A 19,766-nucleotide genomic window follows, 5' to 3' on the forward strand; every position below is an offset into this window, starting at 1 on the left:
GACTTTAGCAAGCATCATGGAACTTGACATGCTTGATTTGCATTCGCAGGCTACATAAAATGATGTGGCGGGCCAGATCTGGCCCCTGGGCCTTGACTTTGACACCTGTGCTGTAAGTGATTCATTTTGTCTTACGGTCAGAAAATTGTGACGTGTTGTGGGACTCAGTAACTGCAATAATATTTAAAAATATTATGATGAGTAACTTGCTATTACTTTCTTGTCGAAATGTAATATATTAGAGTGACGTGTTACTTTTGTAACTCATTACCCTCAACACTGGTGAAAAGTACCGGTAAAGCATTTGTCGATTCCAGTACAGTATTTACATTGAGATTCCTTGGCACAATTTTTTTTTCTTTTTTAAATCTGTTGACATGGTGATTGGTCACAGAATATTGAAGCAATTTTTTCAAAACTATTTTATTATAAAGAAAATAGAATAAATACATTAAAGTTGACGTTATAAAGGTGGGCTGGAACATTAATCGAACTCCAGTCGCCTGCTCTGTTTGGTAGCAGAATGGATCTTCTTCTGTCTGATTCTCTCCTTGTTTCTGTTGTCTAACCTGAAAAACAGTTTCTCCATATAAGGCCATAATCACAAAAGAAAGACAATCACAGTATTTCCCAAAATATTGATTAGCATTTAGATTTTCCGCACTTTAAGGCACTTCAGAGTATAAGGTGCACCTTCAATGAATGGCCTATTTTAAAACTGTTCATATATAGGGGGCACCGCATTATAAGGTGCATGTGAATGCAAAGACTTTGTTTTTCTTCTTTCTTCTTTCTATCCAATCTTGCTGCTCTAGACTGTAAATTTCCCCAATGTGGGACAAATAAAAGCTATCTTATCTTAGAATAGAAGCTACAATAGTGGCTGAAGTTGCGTTATGCATCCCCTCGATGGAGCTTTGCTAAAGGGAATACAATACAATACAGCTTTATTATATAGCGCTTTCACAACCGCTGCTGATGTAACAAAGCATTGTTTTTCTTTATTTGAAACCTGGGCATTAATCAGGGTAGAGGAAATTATTATGACTTCCAAAACACCAGTCAATATTAGCACAAAAGCCTCAAGCTTCAAAAATAAGTCCGGAAAAGCCTACTATAACAGCTGGATTCTACTTGGTGTTCATCAGAGGCACTTAAAATGTTGGGAGTTGTGTGTTGACTTTGTATTTCTGAATGGGTTGTATTTAAAGTACTTTACTAAGTAGCACCAAGCTTGCGTCGACCTCACACTTGCCGTGCACAGGCGATGTTGCAACGCGAAGCTTTTTGGTTAGTGACACCATAAAATTGAAAAATCTGTGATTCTCAGTTTTGCTATTCAGTGTTTTAATGAGGCACAAAATGCACATTCTGACTCACAAACTGCAATGTAAAATCACTTCTTTCAAGTCTTGATGCCCATTTACAAGATAATGTGCCCACTTGTGCAACTTGTGGAAAATGCATTATAAATAAAATCAATTATAATTATTATTCATTATTATAAATGACCATGCACAACAGTTAAAAAACATTTTTTAGAGCTCTGAAAAAAATTCTGTCAAAATTGACACCCGTGGGCTACATTGAGGAGACAAACAAAAATCTTCTCCAAAAACCTAAACTAATATTATTTAACAATAAATCCTACATATACAATAATTTGTAACACAGCATATGAAAAAACACTGACCGCTACAGCATACGAGTAAATATGGTTTAAAATTGTTACCTAGATTTCCATAGGGCAATATCTTCTGGCGTTGCCTCATGTGGCTTCTCGCTAGCTTCTGCAATGACAGCTGAGATCTTCTGTATGCAGTCATTGAAGTTCCTGTGTTGGCTCCTGCTCAGCTCAGAGGTCACGATCAACTCGCCAGCCTTGTTGATTCGATTTTTGTTCTGCATCACAAGGTTGAAATGTTGTACACTTTAGTTTTATTTACAGGTTCGCCATTAATATGGTGAAAGTGTTCTTCGGCACACCTTTTCCAAGATTTTCTGTCGCACGTCTTCTGGGATCCAGTCTGCAGTTAACACATGGAATCTGATATCTGTTTTCGTATTGACTGTGGGATGAAATTGCATTGTCAAGTTGGAACACACACACTAATTCACCGTTCTCAGTTTGACTGTTGGAATACCTTTATTGACATGCTGACCACCAGGACCACTGCTTCGACTGTAAGACACGGTCAGACGGTCTTAAGAAAAGAAAGTGTTAATACAAAGTAGGCTTAAGGAAGTATTGTGATTTGGTTGGCAAATATTTACCTACTGGAACGAGTACTTGAACACCCTAAAAAAAGGTTCACATTTAAGCAGTCGTTTGTTTTGCATCATGACCCGTTTCAATCTCATTGAAATATTAGAAATGTACATTCATCATTTCAATGTAGCACGCTATTTGACTAACCTGGTTGTTATCGGTCCCTCGGTTTGCATAACCAGCGTTCGGCTGGAGAATGTTGTTAAGTTGATTAGTCTGAACACACCTTGGTTTTACTTGCTGCGGAATCGTGGTTAAACGAGTTCGGACATTACTGCAAAGAAAAATACAGCATCGAGCTATGTGTGCCGCCATGATTATCTTGACGTCACCGGAAGTGACGAACGAGCCGACGAGTTACCACTTTCGACATTTCTGTGGGGACAAAATGAGTATCTAAACACGTGTATGCTATTAATTTTAATAACAATACATTAAACATGATACATAAATTAAAAGTTCTAATTCCACCGATGACACGTTAAAAATCAAGGTTCCACCGAGATTTGAACTCGGATCGCTGGATTCAGAGTCCAGAGTGCTAACCATTACACCATGGAACCCTTGGTACTATTTTAACAGATATATGAACATATAATATCAGGAAAGGCTTTCTGCCGAGGCTCGGAGTCGGTAACTACCAAAGAGACGGTGCTTTCTGAATGGCGCAATAGTAATTGTCCGTTCTCAAAACAAAAAGCTAGAAGCGGAACGAACTAGCGACGCTCTGTTGCATAGGGTTGATACATCCGGATGGACAGGCTGTGGGAAAAACAAGTCCGTTTATTTTAGAATTTGTTCCCATTAATTTCTCGAAACAAATGCGTTGGCCGTGCAACGAAATAATAATTTGTAAAACGTCGAAACTAACCGTTTTGTGATCAACGAAAATTTTTATCGTGGAATCGGTTTATTTTTAGTATTTGTGGCTAACATTAGAAGATAATCAGCTAATCACGTAACATCAACAATTCCCCCGACCTCCATGAAGTACCTTAATAATATTATTTAATGTCAGTAAAGCACGCGGTTAGTAGCATTTGGCGTGCATCGAAATGATTAGCGGAACGTTTTGGCTATCGTCACAATGGTAAACACTCGAGAATGTAATATGGCGTGTTGAGACAGAATTCTTGAGCTTGTGATGCAACGTTGAAAGGGTACAATGTGGCAATTTTGATATGCTTTCAGGAAGTGGAGTCATGAATGACCCGAAGCGCCCGTTCAAGAGATTTTGTAGCAGTCTATTACTCCGAGGCAACATTTCTTCGTTTTGATTCCAAAATGCCTGGAATTGTGGTTTTTGGTCGTCGGTGGGGAATCGCCAGTGATGATCTTGTTTTCCCTGGAGCTTTCGAACTATTCATCCGCGTACTTTGGTAAGTATGAGCCTCAAATTATTCATGAAATCAACAATTCTATTGCATAGTCGTTAATTGTAACTCTGCTACTTTTTGGGATTGTGAATGTCGTTGACATGTTTCTCTCCCTTTTGTTACGCCACACTGTATCTATTGTCTTTCATTTAGGTGGATTGGCACCGTCCTCCTGTACTCTTATCACAAGGGTCAATTTGATTGTAACGGGAAAGGTGTTCTTCACATCTACCTTATTGGACTCTTAGTGGTGCTGGCACTCATCATTCTGTCACTATGTGCCATTGTATATGTCAGTGCTCAAGGTAAACCCCATACCATAAGAATGATTTTATCTGCTGTAGAAGTTGACATTTTTAGTTAATGTGGCTGCGCAGTGGCATGGTTTCTCCAAGGACTCAAAAAAACATGCATGCTTTGTTATAGTCCTCTTCGATGTGAATGTGAGTGGAAGTTATTTGTCTATTTATATGCCTTGTGATTTACTTGCGACTAGTCCAGCTACGACCCCTACCTCTTGCCTAAAGTTAAATGGTGATCCTATTGAGGAGAAGCGGTGCAGAAAATGAATAGATGTACAAGAATTAAAAATACATTTGTCTTAAACAGGTAGTTCCGTCATGTCTAACATCCTGGGTAGTTTGTGAATTGCCACCTAGGAGTGCCATTAAAGGCTCATAAAACAACTTCACGCTGCACATTCAAAGGTTAGAGAGCACAGATGTTCAGCCGATTTCAAAAACCACGTGTTAAGTAATGGTGGTTCCGTTCTATGCCTTTCTTAATAACAGTCTTACGACACACAAATCCAGCTGCTGGTTTGCCGCTGTTAAGTTAATTCCATGAATGGCGATAATGTTTGTGTTTTCAGGTACCATAACAAATCCTGGATCACGACGCTGCATGCCTACGCTGGTGTACTTGCGAGCTCTTCTTTACCTCCCCGAGCTGATGTGGGCCTGTCTGGGGGCTGTGTGGGTGTCTGATGATGGTAAAGGTTGTGACCCAGCAACCGTGGGGGTTGTCGTCACAGCAGTGGTTGCCAGGTGGGATACATGAGCGCGCTTTATTCTGTTGTGTTTTAAGAGATGTTGAATACAGATTTTCTCCTCATATAGTTGGATCATCCTGCTCTTCACGGCTCTGGGTGTAATATTTGTCTTTGACCCAATGGGCGACTCTCGGCCTTCAGCTGCTCCCATGGAGCCCCTGGGAGTGCGACACTTGGAGAGCGGCGGGGGAACTCAGTTCCTTTCCACGGCGCGCTCGCTCGCTGTCAAGGTGTGGGAGAGCAGGCTCCGACTTTTGTGCTGTTGTTTGCCGCAGGACGAAAGCAACCGAGCGGCATTCTCCAGCATCTCACAACTCGTCAGTGGCTTCTTCTCTGTAAGTCTCTTCCTTCACATCTCCTTGTAACGTCACCCCGAGCGAGCACATTTCAGAGAGGTGATATGAAACTGAGAGGAATCTGTTTTTAGAAGCTTGGAAGCAAATGGCATACAGACAAAAGCTGCAAAACTTTCATATCGCGCGTGATTGTTCACAACCGGGCAAAGGAGTGGGATGTGGTATGACTGATGAAGGAAAGACACTTGAGGAAAAATCTGAATTCATTCCATATGAGAGACAGACAAATAGTGTGTTTTGCCAGCATAGCCCCACTCTTTCTTGCCAATGTCTTAGCATTTTTTGTCAAATGATCACTAAATAAATCCAGATTCTTAAAAAGAAGAGTATCACTACTAGTTGTGTCAAATCTGGTAAAGCAAGGTACAGGAATTATACATGCCAAATGTATACGATTGTAAAACTAGCCTGTCAATCATCTTTTTTCCTATAATTATTTTTGTGTGTAATTTTTTTGTGTAAGGTTACAGAGTGGAAGTGGTGCTAATCTGTGAAAAATATGATATAGAAGGCATAAATCCTTAAAAGGATTGAATTTTTTCCCCATCTTAGTATCCTATATTTATTGAGGATTGTCTAATGATGGAATGATCTTGTATAATTTACAGTGATAATTTTACAGTTTGAGCCATGCGAGTCCCAGTGACTCGGTGATCAGAAAAGTATGAGTCCCATTATGCATTTAGAGAGTCCCAAATTTTGAATTCTGAAATGGTCTACTTATTCAATTGCATATGATAATAACACAAACAACAACAATATACATTGACAATAGGTTTATTTCTTATAAACAAATGCTGCAAAAATTTTAATTCAGGCATACAAGATTTTCTGAGAAATAGGTTATTTGATCCCATGGTTGAGTCTTTGAGTTCATAAATTCTCCTCTTTTTACTCTGCTTCCAATGATGCAAGGCTTTCTCAAAGTCAATTTATCATCGCAAAAAACTATCCAACTTTAGCTGATTCCTCTGTGATATCACCGCAACAAACTTTCGCAACACCTGTTCGCAACACTTTTTTTAACGTTACACAACTTGGCAATCGTCTGCCGATCTCGCCAATCTTGTCTCGCGAGAACCGAAATCTCGTCACGTGTGATTACTTAACACGAGATTAAAACAACAATGGCGGCGATTGTCGAACTGCGATCGTTGCTGGAAAAAAAACATGTACCGTATTTTTTTTGTTGTTGTTTTGACTGAGAAATTTCCTTGCGTCCCAAAAACGCACATTATTTGGAACTCTGCGTCCCGTGGGAAAATCATGCGTCTAGGACGCGAGACGCACAGGTAACGAGATGGATGTATAATGATGGAATGATCTTGTTTTGTTTTTTTTGCTTTAATTATTATTATTTTTTTTTTAATATGACAACCCCTGAAAAGGGACAAGCCGAAAGGAGAAGAAGAAGAATTATTTTTTTTAATCCAAAATTGTCATCCCTTGTTTATATAAAGATATTACGGGTTTAGAATAGTAGAATTTGCAGTGACCCAGGTGGGTTTTCAGTAATTAATATGATCTACTATAAAGAAAAACGTGTATATTTTGGCAGCTTCTGTCAACGTATGATTTCGAAGATGCCTAAAATTTACAATTGTAAATTTGATGATTGTACTCACTCTATCAAGATGACGTTTAAATGTGAGATTGCTGTCCAAGTATTTATTTTAATTTACATTTTGGATTTGTACACGAATAAAGCCAACCTGTCAATCATCTTATCCCAGCATAGCAGCCCATTTTCCTGCAGGTCCTTACACGTTTGGGCTCAAAATATAAATCTGGACATGATAAAATATCCAAAAAGAATGAAATATAACAACATTAACTCATTCCCTCCCAAAGACGTTTTTAAACGTCTTTTCAGACTTGGTCTAGAATTGGCTGGTACTGAATGAGTTTTAATATTGCGACTAATACGGGGAAAAACACTTCAAGGACACAAATCTAAAACAATTCATTTGATTGTTTTACAAGCTGGTGTACAGTGTATGGCAGAGCCTTCTTGTGGCGCCTGACTTGATGACGGAATCCTTTGGTGCACGCTGTTCATAACCTTCAAATGTTGTTGTTGTCGTTGTCCCCCCCCCCCCCGCCCTGCCTTGAAATATTTGTGTGTGTTGCAGGACACAGACTTGGTTCCCAGTGACATTGCTGCCGGTTTGGCTTTGCTACATCAGGAACAGGACAAGATGGAAAGAAGCAGAGATCCAGATGTCACCATTGATCACAGTCCATCATCTCCCATTGTAAGTAAATGTTTTTCCCCCCTAGTAGATTATATTCAGGTAACTTCTTCAATGACACTATTCAGTTCCGCTTATGTTAAGGAGATACATTTTGCAATATTAATGAAAATTGGAAGGAAGAAGATCTGGAGTCCGAGTTGGAGAAAGCCGTACACTTTATGCACTTTGCTGCTGCAGCCTATGGCTGGCCTTTGTACGTTTACTCCAACCTTCTCACCGGGCCCTGCAAACTTAGCGGAGACTGGTATGATTAGGTTGTCTTTTTAGTTACATCAAAAGTTTCGACGACATTATTTGGTATTAAACAAAATCTAATTCTGTTGTTAGCTGTAGAAGTCGTGCTGACGAGTTTGACATTGTTGGGGCAGACCACCTGGGTTGTAATTTTTCTTCCATCCTGCAAAGCACTGGATTGCAAGACAGAGACTTCATTCATGTCAGCTTCCACAATCAGGTAGTTTCCCTTCATCCTTTTTGAAGATGGCGAGAACAAAGGTGAATTGACTTCAGTTGCTGAAATTCTTCCGTTCATTATGTCATCTGAACAAATGTGTTTTAGATATATGAGATCCCCTTCTTTGTGGCGCTGGATCATAAGCGGGAGTCTATTCTTGTGGCTGTCAGAGGAACATTGTCATTGAAGGTGAGTTGTGCCATGTGTCTCAAGTTGACTATCTTTGGATGATATCCTGTGCACCAGGGATGCCCAACCTTTTTTGACCAAAGATCTACTTTTCGATCAACCATCCTCCCGCGATCAACCCCTTACCACACATGTGCACATGCTCACGCACTTACACATGCATGCTTTGATGAGCAATAGCCATAATGGCCTCTAAAATGAACGAAACAGAAAAATAAAGTAGACACAAGAGCTTCAGGGTTCGTGAAAAAGAAATCATTGCCGACCTTCGTCGAGACGTGACGCGGAGGAATGGGACGGACTTTTGCAGCGTGTTACCGATTATAGCTCACGTGTACCGTTTTAAAATGCTTCTCCCTGCCCTCCAGATTGCCATTCTCTGCCAGTGCCCTCGGTGCATTGTACATGAAACAAACTGAATGAGAATAAAAATAACAATAAAAGATATAGCTCAACAGCTATGCAAGCTGCAATTCCAGAGTGCTGACCGCTAACAACTTCCGGTGATGCAGGTCACGCGCCACCATAGGTTAATGGTGACCTGCTTTTTAAATTTTATTTTGTAAATATTTTTTTGTGGAAGTGAGACTGATAGTGCACAGTGCACCCTTAGCATCCTAACACAACAATATATCATATTAATAACACGCACACAGACAATTGTTTTTTTCCCCTCAAAACCACTCACGATCCACTTGCGAGCAGTCCGCGAGACACCTGTCGATCGTAATCGACATACTAGGCACCCCTGGCGTACATCATTGTGGCTTACTATTTCTGAGACATAGTCTGAGGAGTGGAATAGGAGTGGTCTTCAACCATTAGTCTAACAGCCCGGTACCAAATGGCTACCACCTAGCTGTGAATGTTTGTGGCGCATCCTCACGTGTGCTTTATTTGATTTCAATTACATTCGGCAAGTTTCAGGAAAAGCACACGTTCCGGGATTTTTAAGCAGGCTGTGCTCTCATTAACTCATTCAGTATCAGCTAATTCTGGACCAAGTCTGAGAAGACGTTTAAAAACGTCTTTGGGAGTGAATGAGTTAAATAACGCCTCCCAGTGTTTCCGTGTTCCTTTGCAGTTTACTTGTGGTGTGCGTCATAAGTCTGAACAGTGAAATATGCATCCAAGTTTGCAAGCCGAGACACTTAAAAAAGAATCACAGGTAAATAGAAGAGTATGACCCAATGTGTATTTCCCTGTGTCTGCCCTCAAGGATGCCCTGACAGACCTTTCTGCCGAATGTGAGAACATGCCCATCGATGGCGTGACTGGTGCCTGCTATGCTCACAAGGCATGTTCCCCAAACAAAGTTCTTTCTTTTATTCTTGTTTGTTTTTGGTTTCACAAGTTTTTGAATGTGTCCTTCTCGCTGGTTCTTGCAGGGCATCAGCCAGGCTGCATCTTACATTTACAGAAAGCTGGTCAACGATGGAATCCTGAACCAAGCGTTCTCCATTGTGCCAGTAAGTGGAATATTGTGAAAATGTATTTGCCCCTGCCCTGATTTCTCACAACTGTACTCCCGCTAAATAGAAAGAGAATATTCTCTCTTGCCCTATGTTAAGAAAAAAATGATTTATACATGCCTTTTTTTTGTGTTTTGTTTTGCATGAGTACAAACTGGTCATTACCGGTCACAGCCTGGGCGCGGGTGCAGCTGCAGTGCTTGCCATCCTATTGCGCAACTCCTTTCCCACTCTTCAGTGCTATGCCTTTTCTCCACCAGGGGGACTCCTGAGGTAAGAAAGGCTGGTGGGATTCCCTGGGACTGAATTTAATGGTAGAGGATGAAGGGAGCATTCGTACCATCCTGAAAGGGCAAAAAAAAAAAATATATATATATATATATAATTGTGCCTTTTGTCTTCAAGTTCCAAGCATCCACTTTGGTACACTGCATGGATGCTCGCAATTATTAGATTAGATTTTTCGTGACGTTTGTTTCCAGAATCACAATTATCTATATATTATCATATTGAATGTCTTTGGAAGGAGCTGCAACATGCCTTTTGGAGAAGGTGTCCATCAAACCTAAGACAGCTGTAGTCGTTTGCTCAGGAAAATATTAAAGGTTTCCAGTTAATTTTTAATTACCGTATATAGTGGTACCTCTATTTACGAACGTATCTTCATACAAAATTTTCAAGTTGTGAAATGCCTCAACAGGAAAATATTGCCTCTTGTTATGAAAGAAATTTCAAGATACGAACGGTAAAAATACAGTACAGTATAGTCCCCTAGTTGCAACTCCGAGTTTCCTGAATGCAACATGCTTATAGCTGCTCTGCCATTGGCTATTACCTAGCATCTTCCTGGCATCCCATTGGCTAAGACTGACTTCTAGTATGTGTCTGTGTGCAGATAGATTAATAGATATATGTCTATGCAGCGTTCTCATCATTTGCCCTTCGGGCCATGAGGTGTTCCGGTAGTTTTACCTAAATATGAACCACCCAGAAAAAAGTGTTCACCAGTCGGGCGATCGCTCACTATGCTGATGTTTGCCTTGGACATTTTTGAAGGATTGTTAAAAGCTGACAAAAGCAAACGTCCTTGGATCAGTTCTTTACAAAACCGCAGGGAAAAAACACTTCTGAGAGAGAACATGAACTAAGAGGGGAAAAAACGATGAGGACGGAGTTCAAAGTTAAATTACCATTTTTATTCTTTATTCTTTATTTTTTGCGTTATGCACAACTCTCATTTATTGCGCAATAATCTAATTGTAACATCTATTTGTTACATATTTAGATTTTGATTGAGGTTACATTTTTATGCTTTAGAAAACATTTAGGTCTGAATTTTGGGGGGCCTTGGAACGGATTAGGGCATTTACATGGAAAACGCGACTTACAAAATTTTCTAGTGAAGAAATTTCTTCCAGACTCAATTAATTTCGTAAATAGAGGTACCACTCTACTGCCATTGGACCACAAAAATAAAGTAATGACTGATTTTCATGAGTTCATTTTCATTAACCCTTTCAGGGACAGCAGCCTCTACAGTGGACAGCTAATCATGTAATCAGGTTATAGGGTGCATGAAAGGGTTAATTTTCAGGAAAATGTAATTTATTATTACTTTGGTTGTTTTCATGTTATTACTGTGAAACAGTTTTTTTTTTCTTGAATGGAAGGTTACCAACAATTTTGTATTCATTTTATATACAGTAAAGCCTTAGCTGATTACTCCAAGGACTTTGTGGTCTCTGTTGTACTGGGAAAAGACCTGGTTCCACGGTAAGTGTGTCGCCATCACCAGTACTGGTTTTTGAAAAGAGTTGACTTATTGCACTGATTGAATCATTTTTTTCAATGCACTACATCATTATTTGGATGGACTGTGTATCATAGAAGGTGCAACAGGCTTGTGTGTTGTAGTTTCCCAAAATGGACTAAATGAACACGCCGTGTTCATTTAGTCCATTTTTATAGACGCTACTTTTATAGACGCATGTGTAATGCGGACTATATTTAGCACTGCTCTGCTATTACATGCGTAGAGACAAAGACAACTGACAAGCTCAACATTTCGTAGCCTTTCACATGATTCTCTCGTGTCATTACTGTATTGTGAAGTCATATTGTCCCCCCTCCCTCATATAGATTGAGCCTACCCAATATGGAGGATCTGAAACGAAAAATACTCAAGATAGTATCAAATTGCAATAAACCCAAAGTAAGAAGCCATTCAAACAATAATACAGCCTTAATATTAGTTGTGTCTCAATGTCAGCTGTGTGTGTGTGTGTGTTGCAGTACCGCATCCTTTTGCAGGGATGCTGGTATGAACTGTTTGGTGGAGAACCAGATGACTCTCCTTCTGAAATGGTGAGCAGGAGGGAAGAGGAACTTAATCTGCCTCTGCTTGGTGAAGAATCACTTTTGATCCACCAATCGTCATCCTATCAAAGCCTGGCGTCGGACGACTCACCTCTCCACACTGTGCCACACATGCCTTTCTTCCTACCTGGACGTGTTCTGCATATTCTAGAAGATGGGCCCACACGCAGGTTTGTCGCCTACAGATTTTTTTAAAATTCCTAAAATGTATATTTCATATGACTCTCAGCCACTGTAACAGGATGCAGATATGGACATTAACACTGCACTTAAATGTAGGAACATTTAAAAAAAAAACTGTATTCAATGATTTGATTAAAATGCATTTCACATAAAGGTTCAATAAAAATCTGCCCTAAATAACATTTGAAAAACAAATGGTTCTTCAAGATTAAATGCAAACATATTGCACTAAAAAGTTAAATACAACTGAACATTATAAGGAAGTATTAATCTTGCTTACCTGCAGACATGTGGAGTTGATAAGATAACGTTTATTTGTCCCACACTGGGGAAAATACTAATATGATACTAATGACCTTGGATTTCTTGAGCACTGCTACTTTTTTTCATTCAAAACTTGTCAACAGAAAATATATTCAGTCTCCTTTTTTTCCCCCTCCTTAAAAATTGGCCATTTTCATCACCAACATTTCTTTTTATAGCAGGTTGTGTAAATGACTAGGACTTGGTGACAGCATATCTTTTCCTTCGACTTTGTGTCGCTTCAGAAAGCTGACATGAGCATGAGCTCTATGGTCGCCCATAAGTGATTGAGGAAAAAAAACAACAACAAAAAAACTATATGAACAGGGTTATCCTGCAATGGATTGTATTTATTCTTAACATTCGAAATATTTTCTTTTTCTCCCAGATCTTGTTTCTCCCAGGTCCGATACCGTGCCGAGTGGTCGAATGAAATGGCCTTCAGGAGTATTTTAATCAGCCCCAGTATGCTCGTGGATCACATGCCAGATGCTGTGCTCCGAGCCCTCAAGAGCCTGACCAGCGACAAGCCCTACTCGCTCTGCCCGTCATCCTCCAACCACAGCCAGCACAATGTTGTCTGAATGTACCACACAAACAGGCCTGTCTTGACTACCATCACAAATGTCCCATTTAATTTGTAAATAAGGTGTTTGTCTTTCTCCAAGTGGATTCTGTGCCCCACGATCCTGTTGCTATGCCAATATTTTGTTGCACTTTTACCAACAGACCTGTGGAAACGCCGTTGTAGTTGCAATCCGACAGGAAAATGTTTTAAGAAAAAGGCACATTGGATATTTTTTTCTTTGCACTTTTAATCATTTTATGGTTTCAGATCTACGATGTGTTTCTGTGAGTTTTAATGGCATGATCTCTTGAATGTGCTTTGTGTACAATATTTCACACGTTTGTACTGTATATATTCTGTAGTATATGTTTGTGTGTGTGATGTTTTGCTGGCAGACTGTGCCCTTGCCTAACGCGCCAAGTGACCACTCGTCTTCCTCGCTGGTTGGAATGATGAAGGATGACGGCTTAATAGGGATGTCTTTTGTTTGATAGTCTAAATGTTACGTCTTTGTCTAGTAATTGTGTTTTCCTTTTTTGAGATGTCAGGGTGAACAGTGCCTATGCTTTATGGTAAAAAGAGTCTGTCAAATTGTTTCGACAGAAAAAAACCCTCCTATGTTCTGAGTCTTGCACAGGATTTCTCCAACTGATGTTCAGTCGTGTGTTGGTGCAAATACAGTAGGAGAAAGACTGTATTCAAATCAGTGCAAACTGACACGTCATGGATTTTTTTTCACTCCCAAAACGGCAGTACAGTATTAAGGTTTGAAACATCTGATGCTTTCATCTTCCAGTTATATATCGTATTCAATAACATGATGACAATAAAAGCTTTTGTGGAATGTACTGACATCCTCTTACTGGCCGCTATTAATTTCTCTAAAATCGCATTTGGAACGTAACGATTTGAAATACAGGTAATGAGAAAATCTGAAAGTTTAGTAAATCCCTTAAAACAAGCGAAGCCTGTGAGTCAATAGGGTGGAGGCATAAATCATTCATAAATGTTTCCACAATGTCTAAGGATCGGCTGCAGTTCTGACTCCATCCTCCCAGCCCGCTTTAGAATGACGTCACGGCGAGGGACCTTCCCCAACACATGAAATGTTCATTGCCCTCGGAAATTCAGTCTTCTTACTTTCTATCTCGACGAAATTGAGAATTTCGAGGTCTGTATCTGTACATAGTTCTCTGTACCGTCAAATTACATTTTCTTAAATGGTAATATAAAAAATGTTTTAAAAAATTATATTAAATCCTATTTAAACTCCTACACATACATGCGCATCCGGTGGGTCAGTCACAATTTAGCTTGAAAAAGAACGATCAATAATTAAATCAGATTAGTCAAACGGGCTTGTGGATTCGCATTCTTAAATTGTAAAATCATCGTCAAACATGATGTGTACTGTCTGTACATGCTTATGGTTCGGCGGAGTTCACTACGTCCTAGTCTTTCCGATTTCTCCTCAATGCAACAGCAGGAGCTCATCTGTTGGACAGTGAAACTAATCAGGAGCCAAGTAAAGTCTTTTCAGGACTGCTAACAACAACAAGGCTAGCAAAACTCTTCAAGTCGTCCACTGAGCAGAGAAGCTCGGACAAGCCAAGCATTATTGGCGCTCAGGGCGGACTGTTTCTCCTAAGTTACAGCACAGAACACTTGAGCTATGCTTTAAAAACAAGCTTTACTGCTTCGAGAGGAACAAGGCGAACAGGCTCCGGACGTCAATCCGAAACTCGCGGCTAGCTCGTTCACATTAGCCGGGGGAAGACGTGTGCGGGTAGCGGCCAAAAAAATGGAGTTGGACGACGTCGTCCTCTACCAGGACGACTCCTGCAACTCGACCATGATGTCCGAGCGGGTCTCCGATTTGGCCAGTTCCATATACCGCGAGTTCGAGCGGCTCATCGCGAAGTACGACGAAGACGTGGTGAAGGAACTCATGCCGCTCGTCGTCGCCGTTCTGGAGAACTTGGACTCAGTGTTCGCTGTCAACCAGGAGCACGAAGTGGAGCTCGAGCTGCTGAAGGAGGACAACGAGCAACTTGTCACCCAGTACGAACGAGAGAAATCGCTGAGAAAGCACATTGAAGAGGTGCGTTTCCATGGTACACACTCTGATTTGCCGCCACAATTTGTGTAAAGCACATAATCCAACTAATTGTTGAAATTAAGATTAGATCTGCACTCCACTTTAAATGAAACCGATTTTAGAATTACAATACGGAAAATAAAGTGTAACTTTCAGAATTTGACAGCCGTACAAAGTATTTAATTGAACAAGCATTAAACTCTACTGGCAAATTTTGCAATTTGTGTTCCCTGTACCTGGGGGGGGGGGGGTTAATTAGTATTTATTTTGCTTTGATTTTAGCTTTTTTTTAATCCACTTGGTTTCAATTAGCTATTGGAGTGTAAAAAAGTTTAGTGTTTTTTTTCTTCAAAAATGCTTAATTTTAGAAGAGTTTATTAGTTCTAGTTTTAGCTTTAGTGTTTAGTTTATAGAGTATTTGTCGAGTAAATTATTTTTAAAAAAGGACACACATACACACACACACACACATGCACACTGTCACACACAATTTTTTGTAAATCTGGGGTGTACAGAAATAATTGAAAGCAAATTTTGTAATACAATTTTTAATCAATGATGGCTTCAGTGTTTGCTATTTATGATACAAAATCTATGAAGTGAAGAGTGCCATTAGAGATGCTTTTCATCAACAATATGCGAGTTTAAAAATTTTGCAAAAGATATGTTAAATATTGCATAATGGCATTACTAAATACTATTAGTGCTGAGATACTTCACTTCTTCGACAATAATCCATAAAAATAATTTTAAGGGCTTTCCCTAGCCAAGTAAATTTGAGAATCTTCTCAAATTCACACTTTTTCGGTTGGGTAATGCAATATATTAATATTCAATGTCTTCGGTGGTAAATATTATTAACTAAATTTAAGTTGTCAGATCATTGTAAACATATTGAGAAAGCAGGCCAAAGTGGCCGATATTACATAATTCACATTTTGTCAAAAATTTTTACACTGAATCCATGTGATTGGTATCGGCTGATGGCACTCCTGGATGATCGGTAACGTTATCGGCACCTTAAAATCCTGATCAGAATATCCCTAGTCATTAATACTTGTTGGAATATAGATCAGCTATGGTGAATGGTATTTTTAATCAGATGTTTTAATTGTCGGAGCTTGAAAGTGTCTTCACATGAAAATGACCATGAGCATTGAAAGATTTGGGCTCTTGTATTTATTTAAAAATATGAGTGTGTGTGCATGTATGATTGTGCAATGTGCATGGTAGAAGTGTCACCAAGTAAATACTTTTGAGTGATTTATTCTTTGAAGGATTAATATTAAATCTATACACAGTAAAACACTGTATATTGTACCATTGTATATTGTAATTTAAAAAAAAGTTATCTGTACTGCTAATCCTCACGAGGGTCACGGGTGTGCTTGACCTCTGCACTGTGAGGCGGATGTGCTAACCAGTGGTTGACCGTGACACCCTCTATAATGTTCTTGAGAGAATTTTAAAATTAGCTAAATTAAAAGAACATTTCAGGAAATTAATTTCTACAGGTTGGCTTTGCTTTGAGTGTGATGCGGTCCAAAATTTTGATGCGACTGTGGATAGGCTGAGATGGGGGGCGGGGGGGGGGGGGGACGGGGGGGGGGGAAGCTAAGCTCCAAAAGGGGGCGGGACAATTTCTGGTCAAGCTTATCTCAAAAAAGTCCTTAAATCACAACAGATTATTTTCGGGGGATGGATTTTAGTGCTGACATAATTTTTACCTACAGACCTATTATATAAGTTCCAACGTTCAGCCCACTCAAGTGCTCCTTTAAGTGAATTCCTCCTTCTAGTCGTGCAAATGTGTTGCAATGACTTTATAACACATATTTGCCTTGTTCCTAAGAAATACACTAAGGGTGCGCAGGTGTTGTGCAGAAGCCATGGCAGTAAAAGGCACACTGAGAACTTGTTGACCCACTGTGCTTTCCTTTTGTTTTGTTTCCTAGCCAATCAGCACTTGATACTTGACCATTCTCCCACATTGCCCTTTTGTTATGGATATGAAGTCACCTTTTAAGTTAAATGTAAGGCTTCAGGGCTCAGGACGCAACATTCAGTTGCCCGTGCTTGCATTATTTGCAACTCAAACTCGCTTGTAAAAAGACATTCACCACAAATCTTATTTTACTTACCACGAAGAAAGAGTGAGATCAAGGATACAAGCACCAATAATCGGTTGCATGCATAGCATGGTGGGGCGTAGACTTTGGATGAAGAATGAAAGGTCTGACATTCGCCATTCAAGCACTAAGTGGTATGACGAGTCCTGGCTGCTATTCACGCGTATAAATAGAAACTTTCAAAATTAGGTGGTGGAACTCTGTAAATTCAGTATCCAGAATCATCCAATCAGCACTTTTCTGGACACTCGTGACTAAGCAGTTTAGAGACGAGAGACCTTCTTACATCCGGGGTTTGCTGAAGTTGTTTGTTTTAAACGAATTCTTGTGTGACTTAACTCTGAATAGTCTCAAGGGTTCTTCAAACTTCGTCATACAATGGATGGCTTCACAAGTAACCATCCCACCTAAGACTAGGGCTGGACGATTATGGGATAAAAAATAACAATCACAAATATTTTGATTGAGATTGAAATCGTGATTATTAAAATAATTAATCAGATTTTAAAAATAGACATAGAAGCGGTTCCTGCACATTTTAGCTTCTTCGGCATAGTGTGGCGGCAAGCATAGATGGAGTCCACACAGAATGAGAACAGAAGAAGTTGCTATTGAGATCTATTCATCTAAATTGTTTTTGATTGGGAAGAATTTATTCCATTAATGTTAGTGTGATCTTACCTGTGTGTATACAAAAATACATAGTGACAACAGAGCGCAGGGTTGGATGCCGAGCACAAGAACACCAAGTAACAACAGACGGCAGGACTGGATGCAGAAGCCGTGGATGCGGCTTGATGTTCTGCCAACGTGTAACTGAGCTTGAATACTGAGAGAAATCAACCAATGCCCAATCCTCTTTGACAAAATGAAGGACCATAGCAACCAACAACATCACAGATCCAACCCAAAACACGGCCAAAACCAGTCATAATAGCACCACCCCCTCAAGGGGCGCCACACGGTGCCCTACTCGGCTTGTGAGGGAAGTTCCGGAGGAGGCAAAGGTCGAGGATGAGGGACCTCGAGACACAGGAACACTCCTGGGGGCCGTACGGAAGAAGATCCGAGGGTGCTAGATGAGACTGGCTTCAGGAGGGAGACATGGAAAAGGAGGGTGAATCCAGGCCCAAACCGTGACCAACATTGGGAAGGTCAGACTTGACTGGAGGCGGGGGGTACAGATCCTGTGCAACCCACTTGGTGCGTTCCTTCAGGGTGAAGCGAGTTCTGCTGAGTTGCATTGGTTAAATTCCTTGGGGGCAGTAGGCGTCTCATGCCTTGTGAAGGGTTGGCCGGCCAGTCAGGAAGCAGCGGCACCAGGGTAGGATGGGTGTGCAGGTTTGGTGCTGAGGGGGTGTTATTTGATGCTGTTGGAAATCCTGATCACGAAGTGAGATGAACCGCTCGAGAGACTTGGGTTCATCACGAATCGACAGCTGATCTTAGTATGAGTTGCTTAGACGTCTGTGGTTGTACTGATATGAATGCTATTGACAAACTTGTGCACTTAGAACACTCTAACAATTCCGTTTTAACCCCTCACACTGACTGTATGCGTGCACTCCTTTTAATCCTCTGTGGGCCTCATGTTTGGACCATCCCACGCACAAACATCATCAAGCATTTCGAACAGCCCTGATCCACTGCTGGCAGGGGCTGTTACACTTAATCTGGTTTGGTATTTTTCCAAACCCTTTGTAATTAATCCCAGGAAAACCCATCTTGCTTTTTCAGGGCAGGAAAAAACATTGGGGAATGAACATTGAAAGGCCTGTCCCTTTGATGCCTTTTTGCATGTGTTTTTCCAACAGACTCTTGTATTTTCCTATTTGTTGCTTCTACATTGCAAGTTAGATGTTGAATGACAAGTGCAACAGGTCACGAAGGAGTGTTCTGATTATTTGTCTTGTCATGACATGTTGCGAAAGCGCGAAAGTTAACCTTGGGCCCCCAGAATGTCAGGTAAGATTGATAGGCTCACGTCATCTTTGGTTCTTCTGGCATCAGTGTGAAATACTTCATGCCTGGGAAAGCTGCTCTCGCAATAGTCTAACGTTAGCTCCTATGTTATGTAAAGTTGTACCTATCCGATGATGTTATTTTCAGATAATCAGATATTGGGGAGTAAAAATATCACAAGCACACACCCCTTCATGTTGTGCCTTTTTGTACCAAACCAAGCTTTATGTATCGCGTCACAGTCTCTTGAGTTGTTTCAGTGTTAGTGTGTTCCTATGCCATCTCGTGGTGATTATTAGCAGGAATCAATTGTAGTGTAAAAGGGTCCTGCAGTCGCCAACACACACTCAGAGACAACTACTTTGTGAGCTCTGCACAGACATTGTGAATCGAAGATAATACCAAAAGCAGAGTTAACTACTGACTAAAAGAAGGAAGAAGGAGACAAGCAAGACTTCTAAGGAGATTTAGCCCCTTTTGGATGTGAACCCACAAGGTTTCTGTGCCTTTTTGTTGAATCAGTTGTCCTCATAACTTTTGTCTTTCATTTATTGTTTTGTAATGCCATTTGTATGTATATGTTTCATGTCCGTGTTTGTGATCAGTTCTCATTGTTACAGCTGCACCGGCCGGTTGTGAAGGCTCGATATAAATAAAATTTTATTGTACTCTATTGTATTCCCTTTAGCGTAGCACCATCTACTGGATGCATAGCGCAACTGCAG

The 19,766-nt window shown here is 40.3% G+C and overlaps 3 protein-coding genes and 1 non-coding gene across 9 annotated transcripts in view; 2 read left to right on the top strand and 2 right to left on the bottom strand.

Annotated features, from left to right (window-relative positions):
- Positions 1-424: 424 nt before the first annotated feature.
- On the bottom strand, positions 425-2,594 carry mrpl58 (mitochondrial ribosomal protein L58). Its single transcript, XM_086138788.1, has 6 exons — positions 2,417-2,594; positions 2,275-2,299; positions 2,145-2,204; positions 1,987-2,069; positions 1,733-1,902; positions 425-569 (listed from the first exon to the last, which is right to left on the bottom strand). Exons 1-6 carry the CDS (start codon positions 2,582-2,584, stop codon positions 485-487), a joined length of 591 nt encoding a protein of 196 aa, XP_085994914.1. The 5' UTR covers positions 2,585-2,594; the 3' UTR covers positions 425-484.
- A 166-nt stretch (positions 2,595-2,760) lies between these two features.
- trnaq-cug (transfer RNA glutamine (anticodon CUG)) lies at positions 2,761-2,832 on the bottom strand. Its single transcript has one exon. It is a non-coding gene; the product is annotated as a tRNA-Gln (tRNA).
- Positions 2,833-2,901: 69 nt separating this feature from the next.
- On the top strand, positions 2,902-13,700 carry daglb (diacylglycerol lipase, beta). 5 transcript variants are annotated; one of them, XM_086099201.1, is made up of 16 exons: positions 2,949-3,359; positions 3,461-3,648; positions 3,799-3,950; positions 4,517-4,691; positions 4,764-5,031; positions 7,185-7,307; positions 7,424-7,551; positions 7,635-7,761; positions 7,867-7,950; positions 9,170-9,247; positions 9,339-9,419; positions 9,571-9,695; positions 11,127-11,195; positions 11,562-11,634; positions 11,715-11,968; positions 12,673-13,700. In XM_086099201.1, exons 2-16 carry the CDS (start codon positions 3,476-3,478, stop codon positions 12,866-12,868), a joined length of 2,106 nt encoding a protein of 701 aa, XP_085955327.1. In that variant the 5' UTR covers positions 2,949-3,359; positions 3,461-3,475; the 3' UTR covers positions 12,869-13,700. The 5 variants fall into 5 exon arrangements, with proteins under 5 accessions (XP_085955324.1, XP_085955325.1, XP_085955323.1 ...); XM_086099200.1 differs by having other exon boundaries at positions 2,950-3,359; positions 9,568-9,695; XM_086099198.1 differs by having other exon boundaries at positions 2,902-3,046; positions 7,185-7,561; positions 9,568-9,695.
- A 662-nt stretch (positions 13,701-14,362) lies between these two features.
- The window catches only part of spag9b (sperm associated antigen 9b), a 42,805-nt gene continuing 37,401 nt past the window's right edge, over positions 14,363-19,766 (top strand). For both annotated transcript variants that reach the window (XM_086138319.1, XM_086138320.1), the window contains exon 1: positions 14,363-14,953. In XM_086138319.1, the coding sequence (XP_085994445.1) occupies positions 14,654-14,953 (300 nt within the window). In that variant the 5' untranslated portion in view covers positions 14,363-14,653. The remainder of the gene's footprint in view (positions 14,954-19,766) is intronic.

This window comes from Hippocampus guttulatus, chromosome 19, assembly GCF_054856545.1.
Source record: "Hippocampus guttulatus isolate MCC_2025c chromosome 19, RoL_Hgut_1.0, whole genome shotgun sequence".
Lineage (NCBI taxonomy): Eukaryota > Metazoa > Chordata > Actinopteri > Syngnathiformes > Syngnathidae > Hippocampus > Hippocampus guttulatus.

Excerpts from the sequence above, each read along its gene's own strand:
- mrpl58 (XM_086138788.1), bottom strand. The coding sequence starts at position 2,584 with ATGGCGGCACACATAGCTCGATGCTGTATTTTTCTTTGCAGTAATGTC. Across the intron at positions 2,300-2,416 it reads GAGGGACCGATAACAACCAG|GGTGTTCAAGTACTCGTTCC; the intron begins GTTAGTCAAATA and ends ACCTTTTTTTAG. Across the intron at positions 570-1,732 it reads ATTGCCCTATGGAAATCTAG|GTTAGACAACAGAAACAAGG; the intron begins GTAACAATTTTA and ends ACTGTTTTTCAG.
- daglb (XM_086099198.1), top strand. The coding sequence starts at position 3,476 with ATGACCCGAAGCGCCCGTTCAAGAGATTTTGTAGCAGTCTATTACTCC. Across the intron at positions 7,951-9,169 it reads GAGGAACATTGTCATTGAAG|GATGCCCTGACAGACCTTTC; the intron begins GTGAGTTGTGCC and ends TCTGCCCTCAAG. Across the intron at positions 9,248-9,338 it reads GTGCCTGCTATGCTCACAAG|GGCATCAGCCAGGCTGCATC; the intron begins GCATGTTCCCCA and ends TGGTTCTTGCAG.